This window comes from Plecotus auritus (genome assembly GCF_963455305.1).
Source record: "Plecotus auritus genome assembly, chromosome: 1".
NCBI classification, from domain to species: Eukaryota; Metazoa; Chordata; class Mammalia; order Chiroptera; family Vespertilionidae; genus Plecotus; species Plecotus auritus.
In genome coordinates this window covers 30461194-30475873 of record NC_137770.1, presented here as the reverse complement: position 1 = coordinate 30475873, position 14680 = coordinate 30461194, and the positions used below count along the sequence as shown (strand labels likewise).

Below are 14680 nucleotides of genomic sequence, written 5' to 3'. Positions count from 1 at the left end.
TGGTGGCCAAGTCAGTTAACACTTGTTCATCCTTCCAAAATGTTGTTAATGGAGTTAGCAATAGTTAGTATCTTAAGGTTAATATTATCCTGTGAGAGAATTCTAGGAATCAAATTATGTGAAATTCGTTTCTACAGCCATTTCTGATTTGCTATGACCCTGAGTAAGTTACTTCTTTGTGCCTTGGTTTGTTCATTCATTCCTTATTTGCTTCCTTCCTCTTAATAGTTTTTTTGAATTGTCTCTCGGCCTTTTGGCTAAGACCAAAAAGAAACACCATACCCATTATCAGTCACTCTCCCCTCCCCCCTCCTCCAACAGCTAGGTTTGCTGGAATCATTTGAAGCACAAAAGTTTTTAATTTTGATGGGGTCAGTTTTTTATTTTTTAAAAATTATTCATGCTTTTGGTTTCATATCTAAGAAATCATTGCCTAACCCACAGTCATAAACATTTACTCCTCTGTTTTCTTCTAAGAGTCTTATGTTTTAGCTCTTACACTTAGGTTTATGATCCATTTTGAGTTAATTTTTGTGTGTGATATGAGGTAGGGGTCCAACTTCATTCTTTTGCATGTGGATAACCAGTTGTTCCAGCACCATTTGTTGCAAGTACCTTGGTTTTTTTATCACTTGAAAAATAATTTGTTAAAAAGCACTCTGAACTTTTCATTCAAGTACAATCTTTTCCAATGGGAGACAACTTGCTGATAGATATATAGATTGTTGGGTCTAGGTGGAAATTTTTTTAAGCATTTTTAAAAATCCATACTAATAGTTCCATCTACCAGGCTTGTTTTTTGTGTGTGTGTGCTTTTTAAATTTAATTTTTTAAAAAATTTCCCCCCATCATCATTTATCTCCCATACCCTTTTTCACCTCCACCTACCCTCTTCCCCACCACAATCACCACACAGTTGTTCATGTCCATGACAGGCTTGGTTATTACGCTGAATTAAAGTAATCTTAGCCCAGCTGGTGTGGCTCAGTGGTTGAGCGTCAACCTATGAACCAGGAGGTCATGGTTCAGTTCTGGTCAGGGCACATGCCCTGGTTGTGGGCTCGATTTCCAGGGCGGGGCGTGCAGGAGGCAGCCAATCAATGATTCCCTTTTATCATTGGTGTTTCTATCTCCCTCTCCCTTCCTCTCTGAAATCAATAAAAATATATTTTAAAAAATAATAAAGTAATCTTAAAGTCTTCATAGCCTTTTTGAGAAAAGCTATCAATTAAACTGTTGAATACTTTTATTTAAAGTCTTTGTAGCCTTTTTGAGAAAAGCTAACAATTATACTGTTGACTACTTTTATTTATGATCAGCTTGCTTGTAACCAGTTGCTTGGGAGAATGACTTCTCATTATTAGATAAATAAATTCTACAAATGGGCTTTGTGATTTTTTTTTAAAAAAAATATTTTTATTGCTTTCAGAGAGGAAGGGAGAGGGAGAGAGAGATAGAGACATGAATGATGAAAGAGAATCATTGATCGGCTGCCTCCTGCACACCCACACTGGGGATTGAGCCCGCAACCTGGGCATGTGCCCTTGACTGGAATCAAAACCAGGACCCTTCAGTCCACAGGCCGATGCTCTATCCACTGAGCCAAACTATCTAGGGCAGTCACACAGGCCTCTTAATGAATGTTGGTCTCAGCTGTTCTAGATGATGACTATCCCCAAAGTGAAGTTCATGTACTAGTTGTCATACCTGTGGTGACTACCCTACCCCAGATTTGAAAAAAATCCGTCCAGTGGATTTGGTAGCAGATACAATAAAATTATGCAAACAGAAAGAAACCTCACTGATTTATATAGATTTGATTTGCTTTTGTATAGTTTTACATTTTTCATAATAAAGTTTTTAAGAAGATGTCTAGGTTATCATACATCTTGAATTAGACCTGAAAGTTGTTTATATCTTTGTGATGCTTTGAAGTTGCTCTCTCTGGTTTGCCTTCTAGATTCCACTGATCTCTGACTTTTCTCTTCAGGTAATTTATGCTGCCAGGGATGCCCAGATTTCAGTGGCTCTCTTTCTCCATCTTCTTGGATACCCTTTCTCTAGGAATCCAGCTTTAGAAGAAAATGATGACCGCATTGGCTGGAGAAAAGTTTTGGAGAAATGCCAGGATTTGGTAGACATCCCATTCCGAAGCAAAGGAATTAGCAGATTGGGAGAAGAGGTTAATGGGGAAGCAACAGAATCTCAGCAAAAACCAGGAAATAAGAAGTCTAAGGTTGATGTAACGGTGCCAGGCAACCATCAAGGGAGAGACCCCAGAAAACATAAAAGAAAGCCCCTGGGGGTGGGCTATTCTGCCAGGTAATTGACTTGTTTCCTGTCTAGTAAAGTGTCAGAGGCACAGCCTTCAGCTAAAGGCACATGTGATATCTCACCTTGGGTATGGGAGGAGGCGTGTGTGGTAAGGAAGCAAAGGTTCTCCAGGGGTTATTATTCTTCCTTTCCTTCAAGGACATTTGGAGCTATCCTTTGATGTATTTGTGTACTCTTCTCCTTTTCCGCTTTTTCTTTTTTTTTTAATCCTCACCTGAGGATATTTTTCCATTGATTTTTAGGGAGAGTGGAAGAGAGAGGGAAAGACAGAGAAAAACATAGATGTGAGAGAAACACATCGATTGGTTGCCTCCTGTATGTGCCCGACCAGGGCCTGGGCTGAGAAGGAGCCTGCAGTCGAGGTACGTGTCCTTGACTGGAATTGAACCGGGACCCTTTGGTCTGCAGGCTGACGCTCTATCCACTGAGCCAAACCGTCTGGGACCCCTTTTACTTCTTCATTGTTGGGCAGTTGGAGTGGAAATGAGGAGAGCTTAACTTAGCTTTGTCACTGACCCTGATTTGACCTTAGACCTGTACTTTCTCCAGTTATAAATGAAGGTATAATTAATCATTCCTGCTTGCTTCAGAATAGCTGTGAAAATTAATAACATGAAGTGCATCATACTTTTCAGGAGAAATGTGTCATCTGATTTCTTGTTCATTTGGTATTTGACTATTTAGAATGACATCAGCTCTAAGCCAATGTTACTGTCTAGCCAAGGAGAATTTTCCTGTACAATTTATGCCCGTGTTGCAGAAAGATGACTAATAATCTCTGGTCCCTGTAGCAAAGTTCCTTCAGGAATTGGATAATTAAATTGAAGCAAGTGTTGCGTTTGAGCCAGAAATAAACCCATGTGGCCCTCATTACTTTAACTTGAAGTTCTTTCATTTTAATTTACTTTGTTTAATCCAGTGATCACTCCATAGGGCAGTTTTCTTGGTGCTCTGTTCCTGCTTGTTTTCACAGTAGAACTTAGTCCCTAATGTCCCAATCCATACATATTAAAACTAGAATATAAACTCTTCATTTTTATTTCTGTTTCCTAGCCCAATGCAGATGGAAGAATTAATATGCTTTCTTTCCATGTTTAGTTTTGTTGTTGTTGTCCCTGCTGTTGAGAATAGCCTGGCTCACTCAGAAGAGAACATGGGAAGATGACTGATGACTTGACCAATAGTTAGCTTTCAGGTTTAGCCCTCTTTCTCCCTTCCCTGCAGAAAATCACCACTCTATGATAACTGCTTCCTCCATGCTCCTGATGGACAGCCCCTGTGCACTTGTGATCGAAGAAAAGCTCAGTGGTACCTGGACAAAGGCATTGGAGGTTTGAGAGTCAACTGTCATATTTGGTCTATAAATTAGATGCATGTGGGCACTGGCAGGAGTGGGGAGTGAGATGAGGGAGAGGGATGGATAGAAGAAGGCAGAGAGACCTTGAGTCACATGAGACGGGACTATTTAAGACCCAGAAATAGTGATGTCTGCCAGGACAGCTGAGAACAATTAAGGTTGTTTTTCTTCTCTGGGGCACAGCTGAGCAGGCAGATACTAACTAAGACTTCTTTTCTCTAAGAGCTGGTGAGTCAAGAGCCTTTTGTGGTCAAGCTACAGTTTGAACCTGCGGGAAGACCGGAATCCCCAGGAGACTACTACTTGATGGTTAAAGAGAACCTGTGTGTAGTGTGTGGCAAGAAAGACTCCTACATTCGGTGAGTGTGGGTTGCCTGCTTGTCTGCCTCCACAGAAATTGCCTTTGTAGCCATATGCAGAGCCCTCAGGGGCCTTGTTGGAGTCTGCCCACTTGGCTGAGAGACTGGTCCCAAGGGTGCATCCCAGTTTCCCTGAGAGTTTTGCCACTCGGCCTGGCCTTGCTCTGTTGCCCCTCCTAAGCCCAGTTCTTAGTTTCTGGAATGCAGTACTCCTCTCAGTAACAGTTTTCCAGAAAGAGAGTGGTTCCCTTCCGCTCGCCAAGGAATGGAGAGCAGTTCCTTCAGAAGCTGCCTTTCTCTCTGTCACTATAAGCCTCCCCTGAGGGGCTCACAAGCTTTCTGCTCTTTGGGACTGTTAGTGCAGTACCCAGATGACCCGAGGCACCCTCTGGAATAGTCTGGGAAGGCCGTTCTGCAGTGAAGGTGAAGCTGCCTGTTGAGCCCGAGGTGCCCAGACACAGGCTTTCTCTTGGGCTTCTGGGGAGCAACTGGTGTCCTTCTTTTCTCCCTTACAAAGTGAGACAGTAGTTGTTGCTGCCAAGAGTTTTTCTTGAGAGTTTTTAAAAAATAATGATGGACTTTGATGACCCAGGGAAATAATCTTAGAGTAAGGGATTCTTCAGATGAAGGAAATTGGCTTTTTCAGGTCACCTGGCTTCCAGAATTTCAGGAGTGGAGGTTACCTGCTACATGCTTTGAGAGAGTTGTTTTCCAGCTGTTAAAGGCCATTAGAATTTCTTTTCATTTCTCTGATACTTTTCCTTCTGGGAGCACAACCTTCTCAAAGGTTGTTATTAGCCTCCCCCTCCCCAGGCCCTCCACTGAAGCCTGAGAGCAGGTAGTCTTTTCTCACTAAAGGAACTTAGGGCACAGGTAGGTAGGTGGGCCGCGAGTGGAATAGGTAGTACTGTTTTTATGTTGTCTCTGTCGGGTTGTGGTACCCAAGGCTTCACAGTTATGTTCAGGCCCAGATCAGAATCCTAGCAGCCCCCGTGCTGGTTACAGGTGTGTTCTCTGTCTCATGCTAATGAGAACTGCCTTCTGGGTGGGCTTGTTCAGGAAGAACGTGATCCCACACGAGTACCGGAAGCACTTCCCCATTGAGATGAAGGACCACAACTCCCATGACGTCCTGCTGCTCTGCACCTCCTGCCATGCCATCTCCAACTACTATGACAACCACTTGAAGCAGCAGCTGGCCAAGGAGTTCCAGGCCCCAATTGGCTCTGAGGAGGGCTTGCGCCTGCTGGAGGATCCAGAGCGCCGGCAGATGCGCTCTGGGGCCAGGGCCCTGCTCAACGCCGAAAGCCTGCCTGCTCATCGAAAGGAGGAGCTGCTGCAAGCTCTCAGAGAGTTTTATAACACAGACACGGTCACAGATGAGATGCTTCAAGAGGCTGCCAGCCTGGAGACCAGGTACAATGGACAGTTCTGGTCAGAGAAGGAGTGAGGATTAATCCAGTGACATTAACCCTGACTACTTAGTGGGAACACTTGCCAGGGAGTGGGGAGGGGCCATTAGTCATTTAGGTGCAGTGCATAATCTCATGACTATCCCAGTATCTAATGGCTTAAAATATCTCGGGGGTGAGATAGAACAATCTATTTGAGAATTTCCTTTCTATAGGAGACTTTCCTTCTATCTTAAAGTATATGACCCTTTAAGTCATATACTTATATCTATTTACATGATTAGTGGGAAAGTTGAAATGCAGTAGAGTTGTGCTTTATACGTTTAGTGCAGAAGTAAATCCTCACGTCAGCACATAAGATGAAAATAATAGCCCGGAAATGCCCTCAAATCACTGAAGTTGTCCATGAAATACAGCATGTGTAGTTTTGTGTCTCACCTCATTCAGGTCTGTGGGAATTGTGACAATGGATTCATGTGTCCTGTTTCACCTGCACTTTAGGGTACTGACCCACTGATGGAATGCTGGCCAGAATTCCATTACTATTTTCTCCTTCCTTCCTTCCTTCCTTCCTTCCTTCCTTCCTTCCTTCCTTCCTTCCTTCCTTCCTTCCTTCCTTCCTCAGACCTCCTTCTCCATTAGTACACAGTTGAATTGATATGCCTTAACTCAGTGTTCCTCAATGAGCAGTTTGTGGTCCTAAGAAATGAATGGGTCCGTAGCTCAGATGATAAAAATTCTGGGCCACCTGCTATATAGTTCTGCTTCCCAACTCACTTTCTTCAGAAGTCCTAGGGGTTGAAATAATTGAACTGATAAGTTCACAAAACCCTGTTAGTGATGCTGGTTGCCTATAATATATATTTTTTTTTATTACAACTTAATTATAGGGAATTCAACTGTTTATTAATTTGCAAAGTTTTTTTTTTAAATAAATCTTTATTCAGATTATTACAATTATTTCTCCTTTTTCCCCCCATAGCTCCCCTCCACCCATTTCCCACCCCACCTTCTGCCCTTACCTCCCCCCACTGTCCTCATCCATAGGTGTATGATTTTTGTCCAGTCTCTTCCCGTACCCCCCACACCCCTTTCCCCCTGAGAATTATCAGTCCACTCCCTTTCTATGCCCCTGATTCTATTATATTCACCAGATTATTCTGTTCCTTAGGTTTTTAATTCACTTGATTTTTAGGTTCGCTTGTTGATAGATATGTATTTGTTGTTCATAATTTTTATCTTTACTTTTTTCTTCTTCCTCTTCTTTAAGAATACCTTTCAGCATTTCATATAATACTGGTTTGGTGGTGATGAACTCCTTTAGCTTTTTCTTGTCTGTGAAACTCTTTATCTGCCCTTCAATTCTGAATGATAGCTTTGCTGGGTAGAGTAATCTTGGTTGTAGGTTCTTGCTATTCATCACTTTGAATATTTCTTGACACTCCCGTCTGGCCTGCATAGTTTCTGTTGAGAAATCAGCTGACAATTGTATGAGTGCTCCCTTGTAGGTAACTGTTTTTCTCTTGCTGCTTTTAATAGTCTCCCTCTGTCTTTTGCTCTTAGCATTTTAATTATGATGTGTCTTGGTGTGGTCCTCTTTGGATTCCTTTTGTTTGGGGTTCTGTGGGCTTCCTGGACTTGTAAGTCTATTTCTTTCACCAGGTGGGGGAAGTTTTCGGTCATTATTTCTTCAAATAGGTTTTCAGTATCTTGCTCTCTCTCTTCTTCTGGCACCCCCATAATTCTGATGTTGGTACGCTTGAAGTTGTCCCAGAGTCTTCTTACATTATCTTCAACTTTTTGGATTTTTTTTTTTTGCTTTTTGCTTTTTCGGTTGAGTGTTTTTTGCTTCTTTGTATTTCAATTCTTTGACTTGATTCTTGTGTTCCTCTGTTCTGTTTCTGGGTCTCTGTATAATATATATTTTTTTAAATATATTTTATTGATATTTTACAGAGAGGAAAGGAGAGGGATAGAAGGCCAGAAACATCGATGAGAGAGAAACATCGATCAGCTGCCTCCTGCACACCTCCCACTGGGGATGTGCCCGCAACTAAGGTACATGCCCTTGACCGGAATCGAACCCGGGACCCTTCAGTCCGCAGGCCGACGCTCTATCCACTGAGCCAAACCGGTTTCGGCTGTATAATATTTTTTATTTCAGTCAGTGTATGTTTAATTTCTAGTTGGTCCTTTTTCATATCTTCGAGGGTCTCGTTATATTTATCGGCCTTTTCTAGGATATTCTTAAAAAGTCTTATAACCGTGGTTTTGAATTCTATATCCAGTCGTTTGTTTTCCTCCATTTCTTTCATTTGTGATCTGATTCTTTGACCCCGCATTTTCACTGATTCCCTGAGTTGGTAAGGTAGATATTTGTGCTAGGTTTCCAATATGGCCCAGTGGGTCTGCCTCCCCAGTTAACCTGAGGTGGACACTCTTGGTGCACCCCTTTGTGGACTGTGTGTACAGCCTTGTTGTAATTAAGTCTTTATTGTTGTTGGTATCACTGGGAAGAATTGACCTCCGGGCCAGTTGGCTGTAAGGATTAGCTGTGTCTATGCTGGGAGAAGTTCGGTGCTGGAGACAGCCTTATAGGATTAGCCTTGCCAAATTGCAATAGCCTCTGTGCTCAGCTTGGATGGGGTGGAGTCTCAGTCTTAGCTTCCTGTCAGCCTTGCCCTTGCGCGCATGTGCGCTTTCAGTCCTCCGCCTTCCCCAGCTTGAGTCTCCGCCTGAGAGTCCAGACTCCCCCCACAAGAGCGTGGGTCCCCAGGGGCTCGCCTGGAACTGGGGTTCACTGCAGTCAGAACTGGGGCTCAGTGCCGTCAGGAGCCTCTGACTCCCTTCCACTAGGGAAAGCCTGTGGCAACCTCCGCAGCCTTTGTGCGCACTGGCACGCGCGCGCGCTTTCAGTCCTCCGCCTTCCCTGGCTCCCGAGTCTCTGCCCGAGAGTCCAGACTCCCCCCACAAGAGCGTGGGTCCCCAGGGGCTCGCCTGGAACTGGGGTTCACTGCAGTCAGAACTGGGGCTCAGTGCAGTCAGGATCCTCTGACTCCCTTCCACTAGGGAAAGCCTGTGGCAACCTCCGCAGCCTTTGTGCGCACTGGCCCGCGCGTGCCTTCAGACTTCTGCCTTTCCCAGCTCGAGTCTCCGCCCGAGAGTCCAGACTCCCCCCGTAAGAGCGTGGGTCCCCAGGGGTTCGCCCGGAACTGGGGTTCAGTGCAGTCAGAACTGGGGTTCAGTGCGGTCGGAGGCTTCCTTCCCCCTTCCGCCAGAGAAAGTCAGCCAGGCTCTCAGCCGCCCTTCCTCTCTGCGCACACAAAGCCCCTTTGCCGTACCTCCAATTCTCTGTGAGCTTTTCTCTTTCCTTCTAGTTGTAGAATTTTCACTCAGCCAGCTTTCCTGTGGTTCTGGATGGTGTCCGTTCTGTCTTTTAGTTGTAGTTTTGAAATTGTTGTGCGAGGCAGCAGTTTAGGTGTTTACCTATGCCGCCATCTTGGTTTCTTCCCGCCTATAATATTTTTGTTATAAAAACCCCCAAAATACTTTAACTATAGCAGCAAATATTTATCAAACAAATATTTATAGATATATTTATCTAGCAGGCTACTAACCTTTATATAACTTGCTTTGATTATTTCTTCTAACAGACCCTATGAGGTAGAATTTAGGCTTCTTACTGGTAACTAACATTATAGCTTACCTTTAAAAAAGAAAATCATAGTTTAAAAAATTTATTACTGAATTTTATCCTTATTGAGGTTATAGAATACATGTTATTTTCCAAGTTTCATATTAGATACCCTGAGGTTAAAATTAAGTAACTTGCCAAGGTCATATTAGAAATTAATGGCACTGGCTCCTTTAACCAATTCCTAAATGTATTTCCTAAAGCAGTGGTTGGCAAACTGCGGCTCGGTTGACTAATGAGTTTGCCGACCACTGTCCTAAAGCAACCAAACTTCCCCTTTCAACCATAGACCTTTCTAGTATTTATCTTGTTGACTTGGATGTCTAGGACCAAGAGAAACAGCTCTTTTGGAAAAGATAGACAAGTTAGTGGGATGCTCAGGAGCTAACTAGTAAAATGTCTAGCAATAGAAGGCACTGATGCTGCTAGACTGGTGGGGTCTTGGGAGGAGGATGAGAGGGGCATGGGTGCAGGGAGAGGAGCTGCATATGCCAGGCAGGGAGCCCCTGAGAAAGGAGATCTTTATTCAGAGGAGGTGAAAGCACTGTTCACCTGGCTTCAGAGCAGGTTTTAAGGCCCCTCAGCATAGCTGGGAAGGAAGCAGGGATTTGTTTTCCTATTAAACAGCACCAGCTGCACAGCAAGCCACTGCAGCATTTCATTGTGACTAAACCACTTCTCAGGATGTGATACTTGTCATGGATGTGGCACTTCTCAGGATGTGATCGTTCTCATGGATGTGATTTGGCATTTCTTTTGTGATGAGGAAGGCCCCAAAGAAGTGGCCCCCCCCTTGCATTTTACATTCAGGTATTACACTGTTAAGAAAAACTGGAACACAGGTAACAGCCTGGTTTAACAGCCTCATATAAATACTGGGCATGGTTCAGGATGAATAACTTGAAAGAGGCATGAGCTGGTAACTGAGCACCCTGGAGTAAATACAGGGGCAGCATTCTTCATCCTCATCAGCCAGACAGGAGGGGCCTCTAAAGGGGGCTGAGCACGATGCAGTGGTTTTCCTACAAGTTCAGCTCTGAATCCCCAAATGCCCTCTGTTGAATTGTGGGCAACATGCCCAAACTTTAAAAAAAAAAGAAGCATAGCCGTAACCAGTTTGGCTCACTGGATAGAGTGTCAGCCTGCAGACTGAAGGGTCTCAAGTTTGATTCCAGTCAAGGGCATGTACCTGGGTTGCGGGCACATCCCCAGTGGGGGGTGTGCAGGAGGCAGCTGATCGAAGTTTCTCTCTCATCGATGTTTCTAACTCTCTATCCCTCTCCCTTCCTCTCTGTAAAAAATCAATAAAATATATTTTTAAAAAAAGAAGCATATATGAGAAAGAGGATGTTTTGGAGACATTAACGTAGCCTGCCCGCTAGTCTAGCAGCCTCCCTTATACTCTGTGGAAGCCCCATGGCCCGCAGCATGTGGAGCCATCTGTGAGACCGTCCTGTGCCCATTTCTCTCAGACCTTTGTACTTCGTATCTTGGCAGGATCTCCAATGAAAACTACATTCCTCATGGGCTGAAGGTGGTGCAGTGCCATAGCCGGGGCGGGCTGCGCTCCCTCATGCAGCTGGAGAGCCGCTGGCGTCAGCACTTCCTGGACTCCATGCAGCCCAAGCATCTGCCCCAGCAGTGGTCAGTGGACCACAACCATCAGAAGCTGCTCCGGAAATACGGGGAAGACCTTCCCATCAAGCTGTCGTGATGGCTGCTTTCCTCCCAGGTGAGGACAGCTGGGAAGCTGGAGCCAAGGTGGAACCGTCACCTCTTCCCATTTTAATACGTTGTTAATTGTCAAAGCCTGTGACACAACTCAGAATACTAACCCAAACTGATCCCAGAATGCTTCTGGTGGATGGAGCATGACTCTTGTTTTAAGGGGAGCTTATGGTTTTGAATTTTAGGTGGGCAGAATGAAAATTCTCTTTTTTCTCCATTTTATTTTATTTTTGTAGACAAGGAGGGTCTTGAATTATTTTACTCTTTCTCTTCTGCTTTCCCTGTGCAGATGGCAAATGAAGGATTCTCCCTGAAGTGACTTGTCAGGACTCTCAGGTTTTTTAATACATTTCTCCCTGTTCAGTACATTGATTTATCTCAAATGGGCTGTCAGTATTTCAATCCCGTCAGGCTAGGAGGGGAGAAAAGTTCTTCTAGGGGGTTGAGAGATGATCAAGTGTTCAGATTAATTTTCCCAGTTCAGCCTCATAATTATAAATTCTTTGGCTTAATGCTCTCCCACAATGCACCTGTTTGGGATCCATTCCCAACTGAATCACTTCAGTTTATTTCACACACTTGAGCTTGCTCCCCTCGACATGCCAAAGACCAAAGCGACAGAGTCCTTACTTTGCTTGCACACTAACACTAGAGGAATCATTTTCTAGAGACAGGCCTCCCACCCAGGGGGGCCGAGAGAAGCCTCAGCACCATCTCCCCAGAGAACTTCAATAAGTTGCTATGCTTTTCCTCTCATGCTGTTCATTGTCTGCTGGTTGCCATCCTCCTGCCCATAACTGCAAAGCTTTTAGCTTAATCCCTTTCTGGAAGGAAGATTATCTTTTCTCAGAATCCGTATCAGGTCCCTCCAGAGTTCTGTTTCCATCAATTTGCAGTACTGACCTCTTTCCAGCACTTAATTCTCTCCTGGAGTCTTTGGTTGTAGTGAGGATCTCTCCATCTCCCCCCATACCTGGAACACTGAGATTACTTATGTGTTTAGATGTTAAAACAGTGGTGTGTTTTTTCTTTCAAAATGTGAGGTCGCCACTTTAAGCATGAAATCAACTTGGGAATTGTGCCCAAGTTGGTGATGGTTGCTCTAACATTGATAAATAAAACTTCTAAGCATAAAACTTACTGACTGTAACTGTAAAAATTGTTTCTTCATAATTTTATAAAGTTGGTAAATATTCTTGGGGGAAGAGATAGTTGTCCATGCAGCAGTACCATCGTATGTGGGCATGGATGGACACACACACACACACACACACACACACACACACACACACACTGCAGCTTTGGCAGGTCAACAGCAACCCACAAACACACGTGCACATCCTACATGTTGTTCTTCTGCCTCTTCATTCCAACTTTTCCTCAAAAAGGCATTTCTGGCATCTAAACTAGAAATCCTTGAAAATGAATAGTACCAGGCACTGTGGGGACCATATGTTCAATGCTGTAGGTTATTATAGGGCATGTGTCTCTGACCATACTGCATGGAGCCCATGGAGACGGACAGGTGGTCATGTAGTAGTCAGACTTGCCACAAGGTGGCACTCAAAGATTTTGTTTTACATTCCTTCTTGAGAAGAGACTTTTATACATGGTTCCTGAACACAACTCATGATTTATGTTTCAAAATTTACGGACCTTTGCCCTAGCCGGTTTGGCTCAGTGGATAGAACATTGGCCTGTGGACTGAAGGGTCTCGGGTTCGATTCCAGTCAAGGGCACATGCTCAGATTGTGGGCTCAATTCCCAGTAGGGGGTGTGCAGGAGGCAGTCCTTCATTGATTTTCTCTCATCATTGATGTTTCTATCTCTCTCCCTCTCCTTTCCTCTCTGAAATCAATAAAAATATATTTTTAAAAATGTGTGTACCTTATTTGGGGTCATTTTGATAGCTTTTTAAGAAAAACTTCCGCCGAAACCAGTTTGGCTCAGTGGATAGAGCGTCGGCCTGCGGACTGAAGGGTCCCGGGTTCAATTCCGGTCAAGGGCACGTACCTTGGTTGCGGGCACATCCCCAGTAGGAGGTGTGCAGGAGGCAGCTGATCGATGTTTCTCTCTCATCGATGTTTCTAACTCTCTATCCCTCTCCCTTCCTCTCTGTAAAATATCAATAAGATATATTTAAAAAAAGAAAAAAAAAGAAAAACTTCCTCTGAAACAGGGATTAGGACTCTTTCGTTCTCTTCCCGTGTGATCCTCATGCTAAGTGGTAAGAGACTCGTACAAGGTCAATTAAGGTGCAGGTCAATTAAGGTGCAGTGGTTGCTGTGAGAAGAAGGAATGGGGTCCCCAGCAGACCTTCCTACAAAGCCCAGTAACAGAACCAGCAGCCACAGTAGAGGAGGAAGCTAGACTGTGGCACAAAAGGGGTCTCATCCTATTCAGAAGTTATTTGTGTAGATTTGAGTCTTTTGTTCACTGAGTCAACCTTGGACTTTATTTCTAAAGATTTTTAGAGAGAGAGGAAGGGAAAGAGAGAGAGAGAAACATCGATCGGCTGCCTCCTGCACACCCCTCACCAGGTATCAAGCCCACAACCCAGGCATGTGCCCTGACTAGGAATTGAACCTACAACCCTTCTGTCCACGGGAAGATGCCCAACCAGCTGAGCCACACTGGCCAGGGCTTGTCAGCCTTGGACTTTAGCAGCCTTTCCCTAAGGCCGACAGTTGCTATTTTAAATGAGATATTTTAGAGTAGACATACTATAAATACTTACGGTTTTTTCTGTTACAAAAGTAATGTATGTTTATTATAGATGAGTCTAAAAAAAGAATAAAAATCATCCATCTTACCTCCGTCTAGAACAGAGCTAACCTTTGCTGATATATTTATGAATTTCCTTTTGGTATATAAAAATGCATGTAATATATGTATTTAAACCAAGTTGAGAGTCATACATATATACAGCTGGGTATCCCCTTTCCCCCCCTCACTTAACATGGTATCACAAGTAAGTAATTTTCTGTGTCTTTCAGTATTGGAAAGTAGATCTCTAGTGGATCTACCTTACTTTAGTTATCCATTCCCATACTTGAAAATTTTGGTTGTTTCAGATTCTTTGTTAATATCAGTGACGCTGTGGTGAACTTTCTTATGTATAAATCTTTGCCTGTGTCTTTAATAACTTCATTAGAATAGAACCCTCAAGATTGGATCGGGAGGAGGGGACTCACATTGCTGGTGTGAGTACAAGTTGAAAGCATCTCTAGGGATGTGTATTAAGGGGCTGCTTCTCTTTGACCCTGTGGCTCATGTTCCAGTGCATTTGCGGAGCTTCTCTGTGAGTAGTGGTAAGAGGACAGTTCCCAGCAAGGGCCTCTCTGAACGTTCCGGTCAGAGCCTTTTCTCTGCTTCCCTCTGCGTCCCGCTCTCCATCGCCTCATTTGCCCCTTGCAATCAATGTATTTTGGAAAAACTGCTTGTTTGAAAATAAAAATGTAAAAATAACTTAAAATGAAAGTTTTTATTTTAAAAACTATAGATTTTTTTTCTGCTAGATAAGGAATTGGTGATTTACTATCTGAAAGTGAACAAAGTACAATATTCAGGGATTTGTTGCTTAAGAGTGCAGCTATAAGTAACTTATTCTTACCCCTGTCACGGACAGAGATCAGATGACAAAATGTGTTCTGTAGAAATAAAGCCATTTTAATCCCTCATTTTAGACGCTTAGGAACCCAGCAGGCAGAAGGAGCTTTTTTGTTCAGCTTCCTGTTCTGCCTGTTAGTTCGGGGCTCTAACATTTGACTGTAATTTAAATTCTTAGTTTACCTTG

At 43.7% G+C, this 14680-nt stretch overlaps 1 protein-coding gene across 3 annotated transcripts in view; it reads left to right on the top strand.

Moving 5' to 3' along the window:
* EXD2 (exonuclease 3'-5' domain containing 2) overlaps positions 1 to 14287 on the top strand; it is an 80575-nt gene extending 66288 nt beyond the window's left edge. For all 3 annotated transcript variants that reach the window (XM_080683303.1, XM_080683301.1, XM_080683302.1), the window contains exons 5-9: positions 1991 to 2322; positions 3559 to 3665; positions 3915 to 4050; positions 5110 to 5466; positions 10654 to 14287. In XM_080683303.1, the coding sequence (XP_080539429.1) occupies positions 1991 to 2322; positions 3559 to 3665; positions 3915 to 4050; positions 5110 to 5466; positions 10654 to 10870 (1149 nt within the window). In that variant the 3' untranslated portion in view covers positions 10871 to 14287. The remainder of the gene's footprint in view (positions 1 to 1990; positions 2323 to 3558; positions 3666 to 3914; positions 4051 to 5109; positions 5467 to 10653) is intronic.
* The last annotated feature ends 393 nt before the right edge of the window (positions 14288 to 14680 follow it).